Source organism: Protobothrops mucrosquamatus, unplaced genomic scaffold (assembly GCF_001527695.2).
Source record: "Protobothrops mucrosquamatus isolate PMUCROS unplaced genomic scaffold, P.Mucros_1.0 scaffold_311, whole genome shotgun sequence".
Taxonomy (NCBI): Eukaryota; Metazoa; Chordata; class Lepidosauria; order Squamata; family Viperidae; genus Protobothrops; species Protobothrops mucrosquamatus.
In genome coordinates this window covers 443556-462492 of record NW_015386387.1, presented here as the reverse complement: position 1 = coordinate 462492, position 18937 = coordinate 443556, and the positions used below count along the sequence as shown (strand labels likewise).

The window sequence follows — 18937 nt, the reverse complement described above, 5'->3', positions numbered from 1 at the left end:
TCTTGCCACTTTCACCCACTAATGGACCAATCATTTCCTTCACTTTTTTCTTGTTTTTTACATGTTGAAAGAAGCTTTTTTTGTTATTTTTGACTTTGGTCGCAAGCCTTAGTTCATTTTGAGCCTTGGCTTTCCTCACTTCATCTTTGCAGGCTCGGGCTATTTGCTGATATTCTGACTTAGTTATGTGCCCCTCTTTTCACTTTCTGTACTTGTCCTTTTTATCTTTCAATTTGTCAGAGAGTTCTTTATGCAGCCATGCTGGTTTCTTTTGAGAGCTGTTATTTTTCCTCTTTGTTGGTATTGTGCTAGACTGGGCTTTTGTATATTAAGGCTTTGCAGAGCTTTGAATTCAAAACCCAAATGTACTTTGGAATATCCAGGGTTGTGATATAGCACCTGTCTATAATTTTATAGGCAGCTGGGATTATGCTTACAATCTGTAGATGTCATGCAATCCTGAGTAAAAGTGCAACTCTTTAAGAGCTACAGACAAGTGCTATGTTTGTATCCCTGCATGCTCTGAAGCACCAATTGTATTTGGAAATGAATCTGAAGTATACTGGTAGTATAGCTTTAATGAAAAGAATAAAGCAAAAATATTGAAGAAGCAGTTAGGGCATTAAAGAATGCATTAAATATATAGCTTATGCTTGGATAGAAAGAATGACAGAGAGCCTAATTTTCATGTACCCAATTAATAATGAGTAGAGTTTGGGGAAATATAGATGGAATTGTAATCGACAGTAATAGCTGCCAGTGTGTGGAGTCTTAAACTACAGACCTTTGATTTTAAAACTTAAAACAATAGAGAAATATGTCTTAACAATTCAGTATGTTGGAAATTGAGACTTTATGAGCAAAATTCTGTATTAGTGCTGAGAATTGCTATCTTACTGTATTTCTAAAACACTTTCTGATTCCCAAGTGGCACAGTGGTTCAGCTGTTAAAGATGCTGAGCTTGTCAGCTAGAAAGCTGACAGCCCGGGTTCAAGACCCAAGCACCGCACAATGGGGGGGGGCTCTCGTTTCTGCTCCAGCTCCTGCCCATCTAGCCATTTTGAAGCATGATAGATAAATAGGTACCACTTGGGTGGGAAGGTAACAGCATTCTGTACACCTTTGGCATATAGCTATGCTGGCCACTTGATCACAGAAAATGTTTTTGGACAACACTCACTCCCTTGGCCAAGAAATGGAGATGAACACTGCACCCTAGCGTCAGACACAACTGGACAGAGAAACCTTTACCATCACCTTTTCCTGACTCACTTATGAACTTTGTCTAGGGGCGTTGACGGCAGAATTTTTCTCTCTTCCTGTTGGGCTAGTAAAAAACATGTTGCAATTATATTTGTAATTTGTGTCTCTGAATGGAGGAAAATCAGGTTGTGCATGTTTCTGCATCATTCTTATCCTAATGATTGCTTGCTGCATCAGGATTTGCAGCTCTTAGGTGGGGTGGAGTAGTGTTCTAAATGATTGTTTCCCTCTCTTCCCAGTATACATTCTGGGAAATGGAAGCATATATTTCCAATGTACATTCTGGGAAGCCTAATATACTTCATATTGAAGATTTTGAAGGTAAGAGTGGGAGACTAAAGGGAAATATTTTTCATAGACTTGAGAACTGAAAATTTTGGATAATTCTCTATCTTCTTCAGAAGAAATGAAGATAAAAAGAGAGAGAAATCTTTAGAAGCAGCACAGTTAATTTCTTCTTATTACTTTGGCTGCTCCCACAACAGAAGTAGAATGATTTTTAGACAGGGAAACTTTAAAACTCAAATAAACAGATGAAAAACTAAAAATGAAATGATAAAGTTTTTTTTAATCTTTATATAGAATTATAAAGCTTTTATTTCCTGTCTTTGTTTTGTTTAGAAGAGTAATAGTTTTTGCAATTCATTTTTGAATTCTTGAGATTAGATGCCCAAATACTGGTAAGATGCTCAAATGCTGCTTATCTTCTCTCTCATTTGAATAATGTACCAGGAAAACTAATATTAAAACTTAACAAAGTTTTTTGATTCCCCAGTACTTTCCTCTTCATTTAAGTCTCTGATTAATTGCTTACTTGTTTTAGAGATCAATTCAAGTTAAGATTAGCTGCTGCTCTTCAAATAAGGATAAAGGATAAATAATGTATTGTACAAATTATTGTACAAATAATGTATTATAATTTCATTTCATTAAACTATTTAGAGTGGAAAGTTATAAGTAACCTGTCAATCAATACTAACTTTAGGAAGTTGTACAATTTTCAAAGCAAATATTACTAAAATGTCCATTCCAAGCAGCTGATTCTCAGTCTACAAAGTCTTGAGTACAAATGTGTAACATGTTTGTAATCTGTTCTTAAATATTAATGAAGTGGAATAAGTATCTTTATCGATATGGCACCGATGGAAAATTGTTCTTTAAATTGGTATTTTATTGTTATGTAAACACTTTATGAATGGCTTTTAATTAACAAATGTATCAGATTTGTTCTGAAGAAATAACTTTGTCAATTATCTCCTACATAAAATTGCAGTGGCATTAGAGTCAGTTACAAGAAATCCAACAGAATAAAGGTAGTGAGCAAGCATTCTGTTCTCTAGAATTGTTTTCCCAGAGATATTGAAAGGAGATAAAGATATTTTAAGACATGAAAAAGCCTTTATTACACAGTTTTTAAGGGAGGATGTTACTAAAATTTGACTTAGTTTTTTCTAGGTGAAATATTTCAAAGTGCTTTGACATAGAATAAATAGAAACTATTTCTTTGTATGCTTAAATGCTAGCAAACTGGGTAGTTTAAATAACATAAAGCAGAAACCAGAAGGAAAAGAAAATGTACATTAGCTATTCCTGAGATCAATTTTAAGTGCTGCATACAGGCTCAGTAGAAGCTATAGGTAATATACCGGTAGTTCGGTGAATGGAAGTAATCTTCCATTCATAAGATATTTTCCCAGATGTTTGGATATTTGGATATTTAGTTATTTCCTTATATAGACAGAAATAAATGCAGAGAAAGATTTGACAACATCATTTCAACTCCAGCATTGGAATTTTCTACGTAATTTGAAAAATTCAGTGCCCTGCCTTTTTTACTTCTTTTAATGGCTACTTTATCAATCAGCTAAAGTCAGCCTGATGTTTCAATAACAATACACTGAGTCATTTGCTTCAGTTTTTAATTGTGCTGAATGGAGAACATGAAGAGAAACTCTAGCTTATTGTCAATTAATATTAAATTATTCTTGGAAAAGGTAGTATCTAAGTAATAGAGACTATTCATCTGGTTACTCCTTGACAAACTACCCAATCAAAACTTCATCTAAATTCCATAGATTTATTTATATCTGTAAAAGGTGCTAAAACATGTATTGCATATTATAGTGTTTGTCCTTAAAGAATTAATATTTGTTTTTTTTTCAAAAGGAGAAGGGAAGAATCTGGTATAAAATTGGGAGTTAAGAGATTGCATTGTTGGCTGTGAAAAACAGATTGATGGATGTTATTGAAGGAAAAAAGAGAATAGATTGAAATGTGAAGAAGACACCAGGCGAGAAATCAGGGACACTAGTTCTAGTCCCACTTTAGGCATGTAAGCCAGCTGGGTGACTTTGGATCAGTTTCTCTCTCAGCCAGCTTATCTCACTGAATTGTTGTAGAAAAATAGGATGAAGAAGGAGCATTAGGTATGTTTGAAACCTTGAATTATTTATAAAAATAATAAACTTGGGATAAAAATCAATAAATGAAATAAAAAATAAATTTAGTCAGAAGGAGTAAGCTGTCATTATCTTTGATTGCTTTTTTCATGGCTTTTTTATGTCTATGTCCTAATAAAGTTCTATTTTATAAAAGTTTTCAAAACTGCTTACTGAAGATTAGTCTCTTTAAGAGCTATTCACTATCAAGTTTGTCCACATTCAACAAACACTTACCTATTAGTAAAAGAATTTCCTATTATACTGTAAATAGGGAGAACTTTTTTCTCATCCTAAGATAGGCGAAAGAGGTTTATCTAAAAAGAAAAAAAACACCCTACTATCTCAGTGAGATACTTCTTGAATACCTGAATACCTGGCCTGAAAAGGGGCTGGAGTTCCAGGGATCTAGAGGAAAGTGACTTGAGTCAGGATCTCAAGGGTTTTTCCACACTTTTAATTTTCCAATTTCTTCCCCTTCTCTTGAATAAATGGGTATAACTGTTCTTGTCTTATTGTATCGTTTGCATCACAGGAATATTCAGGAATTGCAAATGTATGTCTAAAAATAGTTTGTGTATGTTTCTGTGCCATCAAGTCAGTGTTGGCTCCAGTTTGGTTGGCAAGATTTTCAGAAATGGTTTACTCTTGTTGCTTCCTAGGGTTGAGAAACAGTGACTGGTCCAAGATCACCTGGATGGCTTCCTGTCGAAGGTGGGACTAGAATTCATGGTCTTCAGGGTTCTAGCCTGGTGTCTTAGCCATTACACCACACTAAACATACTTACTATACAGGTTTATATCTAAACATACTATACAGGTTTATAATTGTAAAGTCAATATGATAAGAGCCTGGACCTTCAAACTAGTTCAGTTTAGATATTGCTGCAATCTTGTGATACTTTTTTCCTTTGATAGGGTGAAGCAAGACTTGTGGCAAAGCGTGCAGCACGAGCTGAAGCACGGGAAATTCGGATGAAAGAACTTGAGAAGCAACAAAAGGAGGTATGTGACAGCTTTTTGAATGAATTCTGAAGTACAAGAGTTTCTTGATATTTGGGATAAAACAGATAAATTATTGTTGTAAGTATCATACTTGGTGTCTATTGCAAGAGTGTTATGAAATTATCTCTTTATATATGAATATATATAAACATATATTCACTCATTTGTAAAATACATGAAATTGCTTTTTTGAAAAAAATAAAGCATATTTAGAAATAAAATGCATTTAGTTCTTCCTACTTGAGGACTTTACTTAACAGTTTATTAAGGTATGCAACTTAGATGAAAACTTGTTGATTATATGCACAAAATTGGTGCAGGGATTTAAGTCAATGAAGATAATGTCTACTTTATAAGATAAGGTAACATTTATTGTCTCTTTTTTCAGTGAACACACTGGCATGCATTAAAAAAGAAATTCTGATGCTGCTCTGAAAAGAAAATATATATCCATACACAAATATGCACACACATAAACATATTATATGTATGTATGTATGTATATGTATATGTATACATAGTTGATAAAACAGTTTGACATGGGAGAGCATGCCCAGAATTGTGATAGATTGGAGCAGCCAATTCACAAGTTTCATAGATAAATAAATGACCTCATCCAGATCTAAAGATGGAATATCTTTGGAACTAGATAGCTTCTTCATCCAAAACTACTCTGTTTTGCTTGGATTGATCCTAAGCTTGTTTTTCTCCATCCTGATTCTCACAATCTTTAAACATTGGGGAAAATGACAATTATTTTACATAACAGTAAAATTACATTAATTTTACTTAAACATATTTTGTGTGGTCTATTTAAAATTAATGTGAGTTGAGACAGTGAAGATGAACATGTGTGAAAGTTATCCTTTAACAATTGTGTAGATGCTGTCTTTTCCCCACTTTATTTAATCTTACTGTTTTTGTTACTCTTCTGTTAGTAGAATCTTTAAAGTTTTTTTTAAAAATTTCATACGTCCATCCAATTATAAGCCCAGAAAGAATGGGCCAGAACTCTGTTGGTATGCCACCTGGTCCTGTTACCTTTCTGAGAGAACTGTCTTAAAGGAAGATCCTACAACAAAATCTGATCTTCCTGAAGCTTATCACTTGGTAATTGATCTGGGTCTAATAACCCAGTTGGGATAGCAGTACCAACTTAGTATCACAACAATCTCAAATATCATTCTAGGGAAAAGAGTTGAGAATTCCCTCCGATATATTATGAAGCTCTTTAAGGCAGCATTTCTAATAAATTGTTCCTCCATAGGTTTTCTTTTACGTGTTAATGTAGAATAGAAAAGCACAGTAATTTATGCTGATCTTGACACTATACTTCTGTTTTAGTAACCTCAGAGTACATTTGGTTTATTTGTAGCTGCATGTTCAGTTAGTGATCCAATATGACCCTCACATTTGTTTTACCTGGGATCTATATTCTACACCCTTACCTTATTTTTTCCTTCCCAAATATATTATTCTCTAAGATATTCTATAGTTTTGTATTATCCAAAGATTTGCTGATTCGGTTAGTTCGGCAGTTCAGTTCTCACCGGCTCAAGGTTGACTCAGCCGTCCATCTTTCCGAGGTTGGTAAAATGAGGACCCAGATTGTTGGGGGAAATATGCTGACTCTGTATACTGCTTAGAGAGGGCTGTAAAGCACTGTGAAGTGGTATATAAGTCTAAGTGCTATTGCTATTTGTTGACTATGATTTTTTAACCAGATCCATAACCATCTAACAATAGCAGATGGTACCCACATTTTGCCATTTTCTCTGCTAGAATCTCATGGGAGTATTTCTCAGATGCTTTTCTATAACCAAGACTTACTACGACTATCATATTTTCATGCTCAACCAAATTAATTAATCAGTCAAAAAAAGAACATGTTACTTTGGTGTGAATTATAGTCAGTGCTTCAGGGGAAACCTTTAGGAAGTTAAAAATACAGTTCATTTCTGATCCTGGAAACAGAGTCTTCTGAAAGCTAACTGGTTTCTTTCACTCATGGAAAAAGAAGATTCACAAAATCTTAGTTTCTGAATATGAAAGTTCTTTTATTCTCACCTAATTTCCAATAACGCATGTGTGCATACTCTCAAGCTCCTTATTGGTTATATAAAATAAAGAAGTTTAAAAGAGATGCTTTGTACTATCACATGTATAGCCAGTGAACATTTTAAACAGAGACATACTAATTTAAATGATGCAACAGGCATTTTCATGCTAATTAAATTTAAATACAGAATACTTAAATTTAATTAGCACGACAAATGCTGATTGCATTTAACTAAAAAGAAGGTTTTCATGTTCTTTTAATATTAGAACCTGCAGAAGTAATAATTAGAAGAGGAAAGGGAGAAAAAGCAGATGTTGATGTTAATGTAGGTTTAGCTGATGACAAACACTGTGAACAATTTAGTACAACATTATACTTGTTTCATCTTACATTTTGAGAAATATATAGTGGGAAGTCTGTTTTGGGTTTTATCAGCTTTGTAAAGCTTTACAAGACAAATTTCATGATTGTATTTACTACTGAATTTTAAGTTAGAGTTTAATGAGAATGTAATAGGAGTTTCCTGTACTGTTATTTGGAATATGAGTATATGGATATTGGGTGGGGATTGGTAATTTTGTATTATTTGTGTAGGATACAGATCTAACTAATACTTATTGTTATGTAGTAGATGCCCTCCATAGAGAAGAGTGTTCATTTCAGCCTTTGACGGCATCATATCATATCCAAAAACAATTTTAAGTGCATTTGTCAGAATCCAATTATATTTCATTTCTAGTTATCGACTATGGAAAACCCCATTTCTGCCCTCTCTGGATTCTGTCATACTATGAAGGGGAAGGGGGATGAGCAAAGGGGTTTTATGGCTCTCACTTCCTTTATTAAAACTTCAAAGGGACTGAATGTGGATCTCACCAAGAGGACTGATCATAACAATATGGCCATCACCTTTCATCTACTACTCTCTGAAGTCTCTCTTCTGCCGGGTGAGGAAAAGGGGGTGGAAATGTAACGCCTGGGATTGTCGCTGGAAGGACGGTGGGGTGGGGGCTGCTTGGGAACACTTAAAACCTTGAATGGTAGGGGTTGGCCCCTCAGATCCTGTCTAGAACGCCTGCAACCATCTTCTCTTAATAAAGATGCCTGTTGGAGGAGATATTCCAAGAGTTCTTAAGATGTAAAGTGGGGTGGGTCCTTACAGCATTACAAAGTCTATCTCTTATTTCACTTTTGCATTTTAGAAGTGTATTTCATCCCTGTTTCCTCATTTACTAGCATCTAGGAAAAGTGCATTATATAATGGGTGTCCTGAAATATCTTGCCTTGATATGTTTCTTCTTTTCCTCTTCTACCAATTATAGATCTATTAGGTTCAAAAGGTAGGGCTTTCCTAGTCTACAATGTGATTGCATGCTTTTCATTGCTTTCATTGCTTCATTGCTGGGGAAAGAATGCCTTTGACTCAAAAGGATGGGAGGAACATTTTGCATGGATTAATTATGCATTATATGAATAATTTTCTTTATTTTGTTCTAAATCTTTCTCCAGTAAACTGAATTGGATAACCCTGATCATTTGATACTTGAAAAAAATTTATTTTCTTGCACCAGGACTTTGATTGTTGATTCTTGAGAAGCAGTTAAATACATCATGTATCTATAAGGTGACCAACTTTTTTACAATGAAAAGGAGGACACAAATGAATTGAAGAAAAAAATATCGTAAATAAAAGAAACATTTTATTCATTGCAACAATAATACAGAATACAGTATAATATGATAAATGCATAATAAAAAAACCCCGCCCTTGGTGCACCCGGCCTTGGCACCTTCCTCTTGCGACGGCGAAGTGGCTGAGGACATGGAGGGGGCGGCGGCCAGGTCGGAGGTGGCGGGGACCCCCGATGCTGCAGTGGCCGCCATTGGAGCCGCTGCCTCGCGTCCTGCTCCCCCTCCCTGCCTGTTCGGCTAAGGACGCAGCGGCTGGGCTGGGGGCAACGGGGAATCCTGACGATGCTGCAGTGGCCGCTGGCGCCGCCACCACCAGAGCCGCTGCCTCCCGTCCTGCTCTCCCTCCCCACCCGTTCGGCTGAGGATGCGGCGGGGGCAGCGGGGACCCCCGACGATGCTGCAGTGGCCACCGCCGTGCCGCCACCACCACCACCAGAGCCACTGCCTCCCATCTTGCTCCCTCTCCCCGCCCGTTCAGCTGAGGACGCGGCAGGGGTGGCGGCCAGGCTGGGGGCGGCGGGGACCCCCAACGATGCTGTAGTGGCCGCCGCCATGCCACTGCCGCCGCCACCTAAGCCACTGCTTTCCATCCTACTCCCCCTCCCCGCTTGTTCGGCGCTGTTTGCCTTTCGTTCTCTCTCTCCTCACCTGGAGAGAGAGGGAGAGAGAGAGAAAAGAGAGAGAGAGAAAGAGAGAAAGAGAAAAAAAAGAGAGAGAAAGAGAGGAAAGAGAGAAAGAGGAAAGAGAGAGAGAGGAAAGAGAAAGAGAGGGAGAGAAAGGGAGGAAAGAGAAAGAGGAAAAAGAAAGAGAGAGGGGGAGAGGAAAGAGAGAAAGGGGGAGAGGAAAGAGAAAAAGAGGAAAGAGGGAAGGAGAGAGGAAAGAGGGAGAGAGAGAGAGGGAGAGGAAAGAGAAAGGAAAGAGAGAGAGACCCTTTTGACATCTAAAATGAAGATAATACTGCATATATCCTTTTTTACCTTTATTTTATATATACACACACAAACACCTATACACACACACATACATAATACACACACACACACACACACATATATATATAATATACTGTATATATATTAAAAGTAAAAAAGGATATATGCAGTGTTATCGTCATTTAGATATCAGAAGGGTTTTGCAGCTCCCAGTGTCTTGTTTTCGGTGGGAAACGTGTCCAAGTGGCTCTTTGAGTGTTTTGGGTTGCCTACCCCTGAACTAGGAGATGGTGTAGTTGGGTAGCAGGGAGGTGCAAAGTTCCTGCCAATTCGCCTTCGCTGCAGACAACTTGCATGTGCAAAGTTTGCCGGCTGGGTGTTTTGGCGTGCTCATCAGCAATTCCTATTGGCTTTTGAAAGCCAATAGGGGGAGTAGCACAGCTCATGCAAAAGTTGAAAAAAACCCATCAAAAAAAGGTGCCGGAACTCCGTTCTGAGCGTTCTATGAGAAAAAAAAAGCACTGCAGATTAGTTAGTCTTCAAATATCGAAAAGGAGGACATGTAGGAGGACACTTTTCGAAGGAGGACAGAATTCACAAAAGGAGGACTGTCCTCCCTAAAGGAGGACGGTTGGTCACCTTATGTATCTAGCACATTTTATTTGAAAATTTATACTTAAAATATTTTCACTTATTTCTAAGCCACATTAAATTCTTCTTCTAACATAACTTAAGCCAAGAAGATTCATTGCAATATATTTATTGCATATTCAAATAGCAGAAGTTATTGCTATATGATTAAAGAAGAAACACAGATAAGGAACACCCAAAAAATAAGCAGAACATAACACATAATTTGTTCAAATTTTCTGGGTAGTTAGTAATACTAATTCTATTAGTTTCTGATATATTATCTGAATTTGCAAGCATCAAAATTGAAAAAGTCTTTATATGAATGAATCTCTAAGAACTCTCTATCTGTAAGTATTCTCTGTCAAATTTAGTTAACAGACTGAGAGATAGTTTGGTATATAGTAGCGGAGATGGTGCTGGCCTAGAAACCAGGAGACTATGAGTTCTAGGTTTCACTTAAGCAAGACAGACTAATGATCTGTCCCAAAGCACTAACGATCTGTCCCAAAAAGATGTACTCTCTGTGCAGAACGATTTCCAGAGCTTGGGGAAGGAACTTAGCAGAATAGGCTGTAGGCTTATTTTCTCAGAGGTTTTACCAGTGTATAAAGAGCAAAATGGAAAAGGCCAGCACATAGTACAATTCAATATGTGGCTAAAGGAGTGGTGTAAAGGGGAAGACTTTGGATATATTAGTCATGATGTCTGTAGCTGGTCCAATGAAAAGATGTACAAAAGAGATGGTTTGCATCCATCAAAAAAAGGGACTGAGTTACTCGGCTATAAATTCACAGATTTTCTGGAGGAAAATTTAAACTAAACAGCAGGGACAGTGAGTTAATTGATACAGAACAACCCTGTCCCCGGCAATCTAAAAATTATAGGGCTATCAGTGCATGTAGCATAGATGTGTGTGTGGACAAGAATACCAACCTTGCTGTCAAGCAAAATGAAGCCTCTAATAGCGAGTGCCACACAAAGTGCATTAACCAAATAGGTGGTAAGACAATACGGGAACTCAGGCACCACACAGGTTATGTAGAAAGTAAACCACAGGGCCAGTCACAAAGGACTCAAATGTCTATACACCAATGCATAGAGTATGAACAGCAAACAGGGTGAACTAGAAATTCAGGTTAATGAGGGCAGATATGATATTGTTGCCATTACGGAAACATGGTGGGATGAAACCCACTGTACCTTGTGTGTCGATCTCCCTAAATTTAATAAATTTTCTTTGTCTGGTTTATTTTCTCCTCCACCTCAACGAGAGATATATTCTTTATTGATGTAGAGTACAGAAATAGAGCACAACAATGATAAAAACTGTCTTGAATGCATTTGGGTCAATATAAAAGGGGAAAAAATGACATTGCCATAGGTGTATACTACAGACCACCCAACCAAACAGAGGAAATAGATGAACTTTTTGCTAGTCAGCTAACTAAGGTATGTAGGAAACACATCACAATAGTAATGGGAGACTTTAACTACCCTGACATCAACTGGGAGACGAACTCTGCACCAAGTGGAAGATCAAACAGGTTCCTGGCAAACCTAGCAGACAAATTTGTCTCCCAAAAAGTAGAGAAGGGAACTAGGGGATTAGCTATTTTGGATCTAATTCTCACTAACAGAGATGAAATGATAGAAGGTGTTGAAGCCATAGGAACCCTTGGAGGAAGTGATCATGCAATATTAGAATTCAACATTATGGAAGCACAAGCAACAGAACACAGTCAAACTAGAGTCTTGGACTTCAAGAGAGCTAATTTCAATAAACTTAGAGAGGGCTTGGGAAGGATTCCATGGAGGAGAATCCTCAAGGGGAAAACAACACAAGAAGCTTGGGAAATTTTGAAAAGTGAGATAATAAAAGCACAGTCTAGCACAATACCAACAAAGAGGAAAAATAACAGCTCTCAAAAGAAACCAGCTTGGCTGCATAAAGAACTCTCTGACAAATTGAAAGATAAAAAGGACAAATATAGAAAGTGGAAAGAGGGGCACATAACTAAGTCAGAATATCAGCTAATAGCCCGAGCCTGCAAAGATGAAGTGAGGAAAGCCAAGGCTCAAAATGAACTAAGGCTTGCGACCAAAGTCAAAAATAACAAAAAAAAGCTTCTTTCAACATGTAAAAAACAAGAAAAAAGTGAAGGAAATGATTGGTCCATTAGTGGGTGAAAGTGGCAAGAAGGTGACAAGCAACAGGGAGAAAGCAGAATTATTTAACTGGTTTTTTGCATCTGTCTTTACACAAAGGGAAAAAACAGACCAACCTATCAAAAATAGTGCCATAAAAAACAGAATAGAAACACAAGTTAAGATAGGCAAGAAAATGGTAAGTGAGCACCTGTCCAGCCTAGACGAGTTCAAATTGCCAGGACCAGATGGATTACACCCCAAGGTTCTCAAGGAACTGACAGATGTGATCTCAGAACCACTGAACTATATTTTTCAAAGGTCCTGGAGCACAGGGGAACTACCAGAGGACTGGAAAAGAGCTGATGTAGTTCCCATCCTCAAAAAAGGGAAAAAAATGGACTTCCGGTGGTGACAGGCTGCATCGCATGGCGGCTTTTGTTAGCCGCCCGTCTGGGAGCGCGTCAAAGCCTGAAGAGACAGCGTTCGTTAGCTGTCTCTCGGCTCGGAACCTCGTCCCTCGGGCGAAGAGGGGGGGTGAGTAAGTCCGGATAGGGCTCGAGCTTCCTCTCACCCCGGTTTTGCTATAATCGGGGGTGAGAGATGTTAGCTCGCCCGGAGTCTGGACGGTCTCCGCGCCTCAGGACGCCTTCGCTCCTATCCATTTGGAGCGAAGCCAGATGCAGCTCCCACATCTGCTGTTGGAAGGTATTTGGACTTAAATTTTAAGCAGACGGAACTAAACGGGGTTTGGATTTACAGTGGACTGTTTGTGACTTTGACTCTGAAATATACTAGCATCTTCTTTATTTTGTGGTGATCTAAAGTGAGAGAAAATGGCTGCGGACTTGCCGTTTCTCTGGAATACTTTCGTGTTTTTTTTACTTTCACTCTTTTTTGGTTACTGAATGGAAAGAGATACATTGTTGCTTCTCCAGCTCTGGAAAGTTTTAGCTGCAATGAATTTGTGGTGTATATTGCTTGGTGATATTAATACTGCTATCCTTTTGGATTAATGAAGTATATTTAAAGAAATCTGGAGGTTTTAAAATGGCTGCGGATCTGAGGGGGAAAAAAGAGTGAGAAAGAAATTTTTATTTTTTCCTTTTTTGGTTGCTGAGTGGAATTTACTGAAAATGCCTTTATCTTTAATTATGAGTGACTTACAGAATGTTTTGATGCAAGCAGTCAAGCAATATAGTGTGGAAGTTAAAGATCTTTGTCTTAAGAGATTGGAAGAATCATATGAAACTGTGGCATCTGCTCTCCAGAAGTTTATAGTTCCAGATTGCATAGAGCAATGGGTGGATAAAGTATGTGAAGAGGTTGAAGAAGATGTTATGGAAATATCCCAAAATGATATGCCATCTAATGGAGATTTGGAAAGTGAAAAGTCTGAAAAGTTGGGAAAAGAAGCGGTAATAGATTTGGTCATGGTTCTGGTGTACTTCCCTAGTGAAATTTTGAGGAAAAAAAGTTTATATAGAATCCATTTATGGGTCGTGCATCAGAGAAAACCAGCTGAAGATGTTGCTGCTTGTGCCTTTGGAAGAAGCTTACAGGCTTACTACTTGCAAAAATTTCGGACACGTTATAAAATGTAAAAGGTGGAAAATGTATTGATTATGAAGGTTGATTTTGTATCAGTGATGTGAAAATGAATGAAACTGGGGGGAGATGCAAAATGGAGAGCTGGGTTAGAAGGATTGTTTTTGAAGTTTATATTTTTAAAATTCTGGATTAGCAAGATAAATAAGAAGAATGAATTTATATGAATGTTTTGAAGTAGATGATTAATGATATATAATTATATTACTTTAAAGGATTTAACTTTTGTATTTAATGGGATTAAGATATGATTATTATAGTGAGAAATGGTAAAGTTTAATTCTTAGATATTTGGATTGGGGGAAGATGGATAATTATATTATGGGTTTTGGTGTTAAAATAGAGTATAACTTTTGTTTTTTTATTATTCGAGTTAAAGTTCTTTTTTATAATTGATTGTTTAAGGAGTGTGTATAATCCTGTAGTTAGTTCTGGGAAGTCGGGGAGGGGAGGGGATTAGGGGGAAATTATAAATTGATGTATTCAATTATTATAGGTATATAATGGAATTGTATTAATAAGAGGATATACTTGGCTGGTACCCCAAGCTGCACTCGACGAGGTGGTTAAGAAGGCGGAGGGGATGTAGAGAGGTGGTAAGAAAAGGAGGAGAGGTTGTGGGTTTAGGGGGAGGAAGGAGAGGTAAGTGGATGAGGGTGGAGGCAAGGCGGGGACTGCCGAGTGTATCCGAAAATGTTTTGAGTATTTTTACTGTTTGTTGGTGTACATAGATGCATCATTTGTATTTGTTGTTTTAANGAGGTGGTTAAGAAGGCGGAGGGGATGTAGAGAGGTGGTAAGAAAAGGAGGAGAGGTTGTGGGTTTAGGGGGAGGAAGGAGAGGTAAGTGGATGAGGGTGGAGGCAAGGCGGGGACTGCCGAGTGTATCCGAAAATGTTTTGAGTATTTTTACTGTTTGTTGGTGTACATAGATGCATCATTTGTATTTGTTGTTTTAAGTGAAAATTAATAAAAATTTCTAATAAAAAAAAAAGGGGAAAAAAATGGACCCAGGAAATTACAGACCTATCAGCCTGACCTCAATATTCAGCGAGTAGTCCTCAATGGAACTGCATTTACATGGAGGGAAGTGTGTAGTGGGGTGCCCCAGGGCTCTGTTCTGGGCCCAGTGCTCTTCAACATCTTCATCAACGATTTGTTTGAGGGGATAGATGGGGAACTCATCAAATTTGCAGACGACACCAAGCTGCAGGAATAGCCAACACTCCAGAAGACAGGCTTAAGATACAGAAGGATCTGGACAGACTTGAACACTGGGCACTATCTAACAAAATGAAATTCAATGGTGAAAAAAGCAAGGATCTACATTTAGGCAAGAAAAACCAAATGCACAAGTACAGCATAGGTGGCACCTTGCTCAATAGTAGTAACTGTGAGAGGGACCTCGGAGTCCTAGTACACAATCACCGAAATATGAGCCAGCAGTGTGCTGCAGCTGCCAAAAAGGCCAACACAGTGCTAGGCTGCATTAACAGAGGGATAGAATCAAGATCACGTGAAGTGTTAATACCACTTTACAATGCCTTGGTAAGGCCACACTTGGAATACTACATCCAGTTTTGGTCACTGCGATGTAAAAAAGATGTTGAGACTCTAGAAAGAGTACAGAGAAGAGCAACAAAGATGATTAGGGGACTGGAGGGTAAAGCATATAAGGAACGGCTGCTGGAATTGGATATGTCTCTCTTAATGAAGAGAAGGACGAGGGGGGACATGATAGCAGTGTTCCAATATCTCAGGGGCTGCCACAAAGAAGAGGGAGTCAAGCTATTTTCCAAAGCGCCTGAAGGCAAGAGAAGAAGCAACAGGTGGAAACTAATCAAGGAGAGAAGCAACCTAGAACTAAGGAGAAACTTCCTGACAGTGAGAACAATTAACCAGTGGAACAACCTGCCTCCAGAAGCGGTGAATGCTCCAACACTGGAAGTTTTTAAGAAGAGACTGGACAGCCATTTGTCCGAAATGGTATAGGGTTTCCTGCCTGAGCAGGGGTTGGACTAGATGACCTCCAAGGTCCCTTCCAACTTTACTACTACTACTACTACTACTACTACTACTACTACTACTACTACTACTACTACTATTATTATTATTATTATTATTATTATTATTATTATTATTATTATTATTAGAAAGTTATCTGTTTGGCTTTGAACAGTCACTGTCTCAGCCCAACTCACTTTACAGGTTTTTTTTATTGTTGTGGAGGTAGGAATATTAGATACAGTGCATTCAGAAAGTATTCAGACCCCCTTCACTTTTGTCAATATTGTCATGCTGAGTCTGATTCTACAGTTGTTGAAATTCATTTTTTTCTCATTAAACTAAATTCAGCACCCAATAATGACAAAGTGAAAATAGAATTTTAGAAATGTCTGTAAATTTATTAAAAAGAAAAAACTGAAATATCACATTGGCATAAATATTCAGACCCTTTGCAACAATACTTGAAATTTAGCTCAGGTGCCTTCCATTTCTCTTGATTGTTGCTGATATGTTTCTACACCTTGATTGGAGTCAACCTGTGGTAAATTAAATTGATAAGGCACAGATCTAGGAAAGGCTTCAATAAAATTTCTACCACATTGAAGGTTCCTAAGAGCACCGTGACCTCCATAATTCTCAAATGGAAGAAATTTGGCACAACCAAGACACTTCCAAGAGCTGATTGTCTGGTCAAACTGAGCAATCAGGGAAGAAGGGCCTTAATAAGAGAGGTGACCAAGAACCCGATGGTCACTCTGTCCGAGATCCTGTGTGGAGATGGGACAGAGTTCCAGAAGGACAACCATTACACAGCCCTCCACTGACCTGGGCTTTATGGCAGAGTGGCTAGATGGAAGCCTCTCCTTCCTCAGTGCAAAATGCATGAAAGCCCGCTTGGAATTTACAAAAAAGCACCTGAAGGACTCCCAGACTGTGAGGAACAAGATTGAACTGTTTGGCCTCAATTCTAAATGTTATGTCTGGAGAAACCTAGGCACCTCTTATCGCTGCCCAATATCATCCTATCAGTGAAACGTGGTGGCAGCATCATGCTGTGGTGGTGTTCTTCAGCAGCAGGGACTGGGAGACTGGTCAGGGTTGAGGGAAAGCTGAATGGAGCAAATTACTCACTTGATTAGATTAGATTAGATAACCTTTATTGTCATTTTTTCCTGTGGGCACAATGGCACACATTAAAAAAAAAATGAAATTTAGTTGCTTCCTCTCAAAGTGTACACATACATAACACACATTTAAAACATATGTATAGATCAGTGATGGCGAACCTTTTAGAGAACGAGTGCTCAAAAAACTGGCCCCACCCCCACTCCACCCCCTACCTTGCCTCCGCTCGGTCCCCCCATGCCTGGCTGCCATGTCCATGGCTGCGCTGCTCCGCGTGGGCCACACTCAGGGGCGACTCTCCTTCAGGGGGGCTTCTGGAGAGGAGGGGGTCACAGGGGAGGCAGGTCTGGGGCAATGGCACGTATGCCCACAGAGAGAGCTCTGAGTGCCGCCTCTGGCACCCGTGCCATAGGTTTGCCACCACTGGTATAGACCTACACCCTTACATATAAGTAACATATAAATATTAACCATTGTCCATCTTCAATACATAACGGAAGGAGGAAGCTTTAGAGTTCACAAGGATAATACTGTATGGAACAAAGGTGTGACTGAAGCTGGATGTTCTGCTTCGGATATCACTTGCCTAATAATTGTGCATAAAGTGTAGAATCAGGCTGCAACATAACAAAATTGAGAAAAGTGAAGGAGGTCTGAATACTTTCTGAATGCACCGTATGTTCATTGCCTTGAGTTAACCAGATAGGTAAATAGATAACAGATAAGTTGTGATAAAAATCTAATAATAAGTGCCAGTGTAATGCTATTTGATATTAGGCTCATACTATAGCATACTTTCATAATTGATCAGCATATATCTTCAGGAAGAAAGCATGAGAAAAATATTTCACGGGCAGGGTAGTACATATATTTAATTTTGAAAAACTAACTAGTTTTTTTAAAGGGTTTCTAAAGTTCATTTTTTGTTGCATGGAATAAGTGAAAAAATTGATTTTTTTAATATTTGAAAACTGCATATAAAAAGTCTATATTTGGGCATCCTTTGTCTTACTGATATATGAAGATCCCAATCTATATAAATAAAAATGTAAATGTTTGTTTGTTCAAAATCTTAAATCTCCGAAAGTTCTTCACCGATTGCTTTGAAATTTTCACACAACGTTGCATTCGAATACACACGTGTTTTTATATACCTATATTATATAGATGTCACACCTGTGACAGATAAAAACATGCTTTTTTTGAAAAACAGCGCCATCTGTTGGACGTAAAAGCAACACATGCTTTTACCAGACTGAGCCACAGCAACGCGTGGCTGGGTACAGCTAATTTAAAATATATTCATTAGTAAACCTGCTGTTATTTGTTTCAACAACAAAAAAATGTGACAGACTAATTTTTTGAATGGGTTCTCCTGCATATTTTCACTGAATGATTTACATTACTAATACTTCTTAAAAATAACAATTTGATATGTAAATTAAGCTATTTCTAAAATACTTGCCTTCCTTTTCTTGTTGGACTGCTTCAGTCTTGTGCTATGTTTAAGAGATTCCTTTTTGAATTTTGAAAGCGTTCGAGCTGCCTTTACCTGCAATGTATATTAACACTTTTCTGTCTCTGATTAGATCAATTTTATAGTTTTTTGTAGGTTTTAATTAGAACCTGGGGACTGGAGGGAAAATCATAAAATCTATTGCTAGCTGCTAGGTTACTAGTAGGTGAGTACTGCTACAAAATATGTTTATAAAATTATCACAGAATTAACAGAATTCAAGCCATTTCTAGTGATCAGACTTCTTTGTCTACCTTCGTTCTGTTTTTTACTGTGATCACAAATATTTTCCTTTAAAAATAAGTCTTTTAAGTGGTATAAAACAGTACTGATATGGAAGAAAAATGCAAATATTTGACTCTTTCTAATCATTCCTATGCATTCTTTAAAAAAAATACCGTATTTATCGGCGTATAACACGCACAGGCGTATAACACGCACCTTCATTTTAAGAGGGAAATTTCAAGAAAAAAAAAGCGCCGGCTCGAGAGCGAAAGCAAAAGGGGAGGGGGAG

General features: G+C 37.9%; 1 protein-coding gene across 6 annotated transcripts in view; it reads left to right on the top strand.

The window, feature by feature from the left end:
* Positions 1 to 18937, top strand: part of LRRFIP1 (LRR binding FLII interacting protein 1) — a 234461-nt gene that overhangs the window by 35842 nt on the left and 179682 nt on the right. For all 6 annotated transcript variants that reach the window (XM_015832181.1, XM_015832180.1, XM_015832177.1 and 3 more), the window contains exon 2: positions 4621 to 4707. In XM_015832181.1, coding sequence (XP_015687667.1) covers positions 4621 to 4707 — 87 coding nt within the window. The remainder of the gene's footprint in view (positions 1 to 4620; positions 4708 to 18937) is intronic.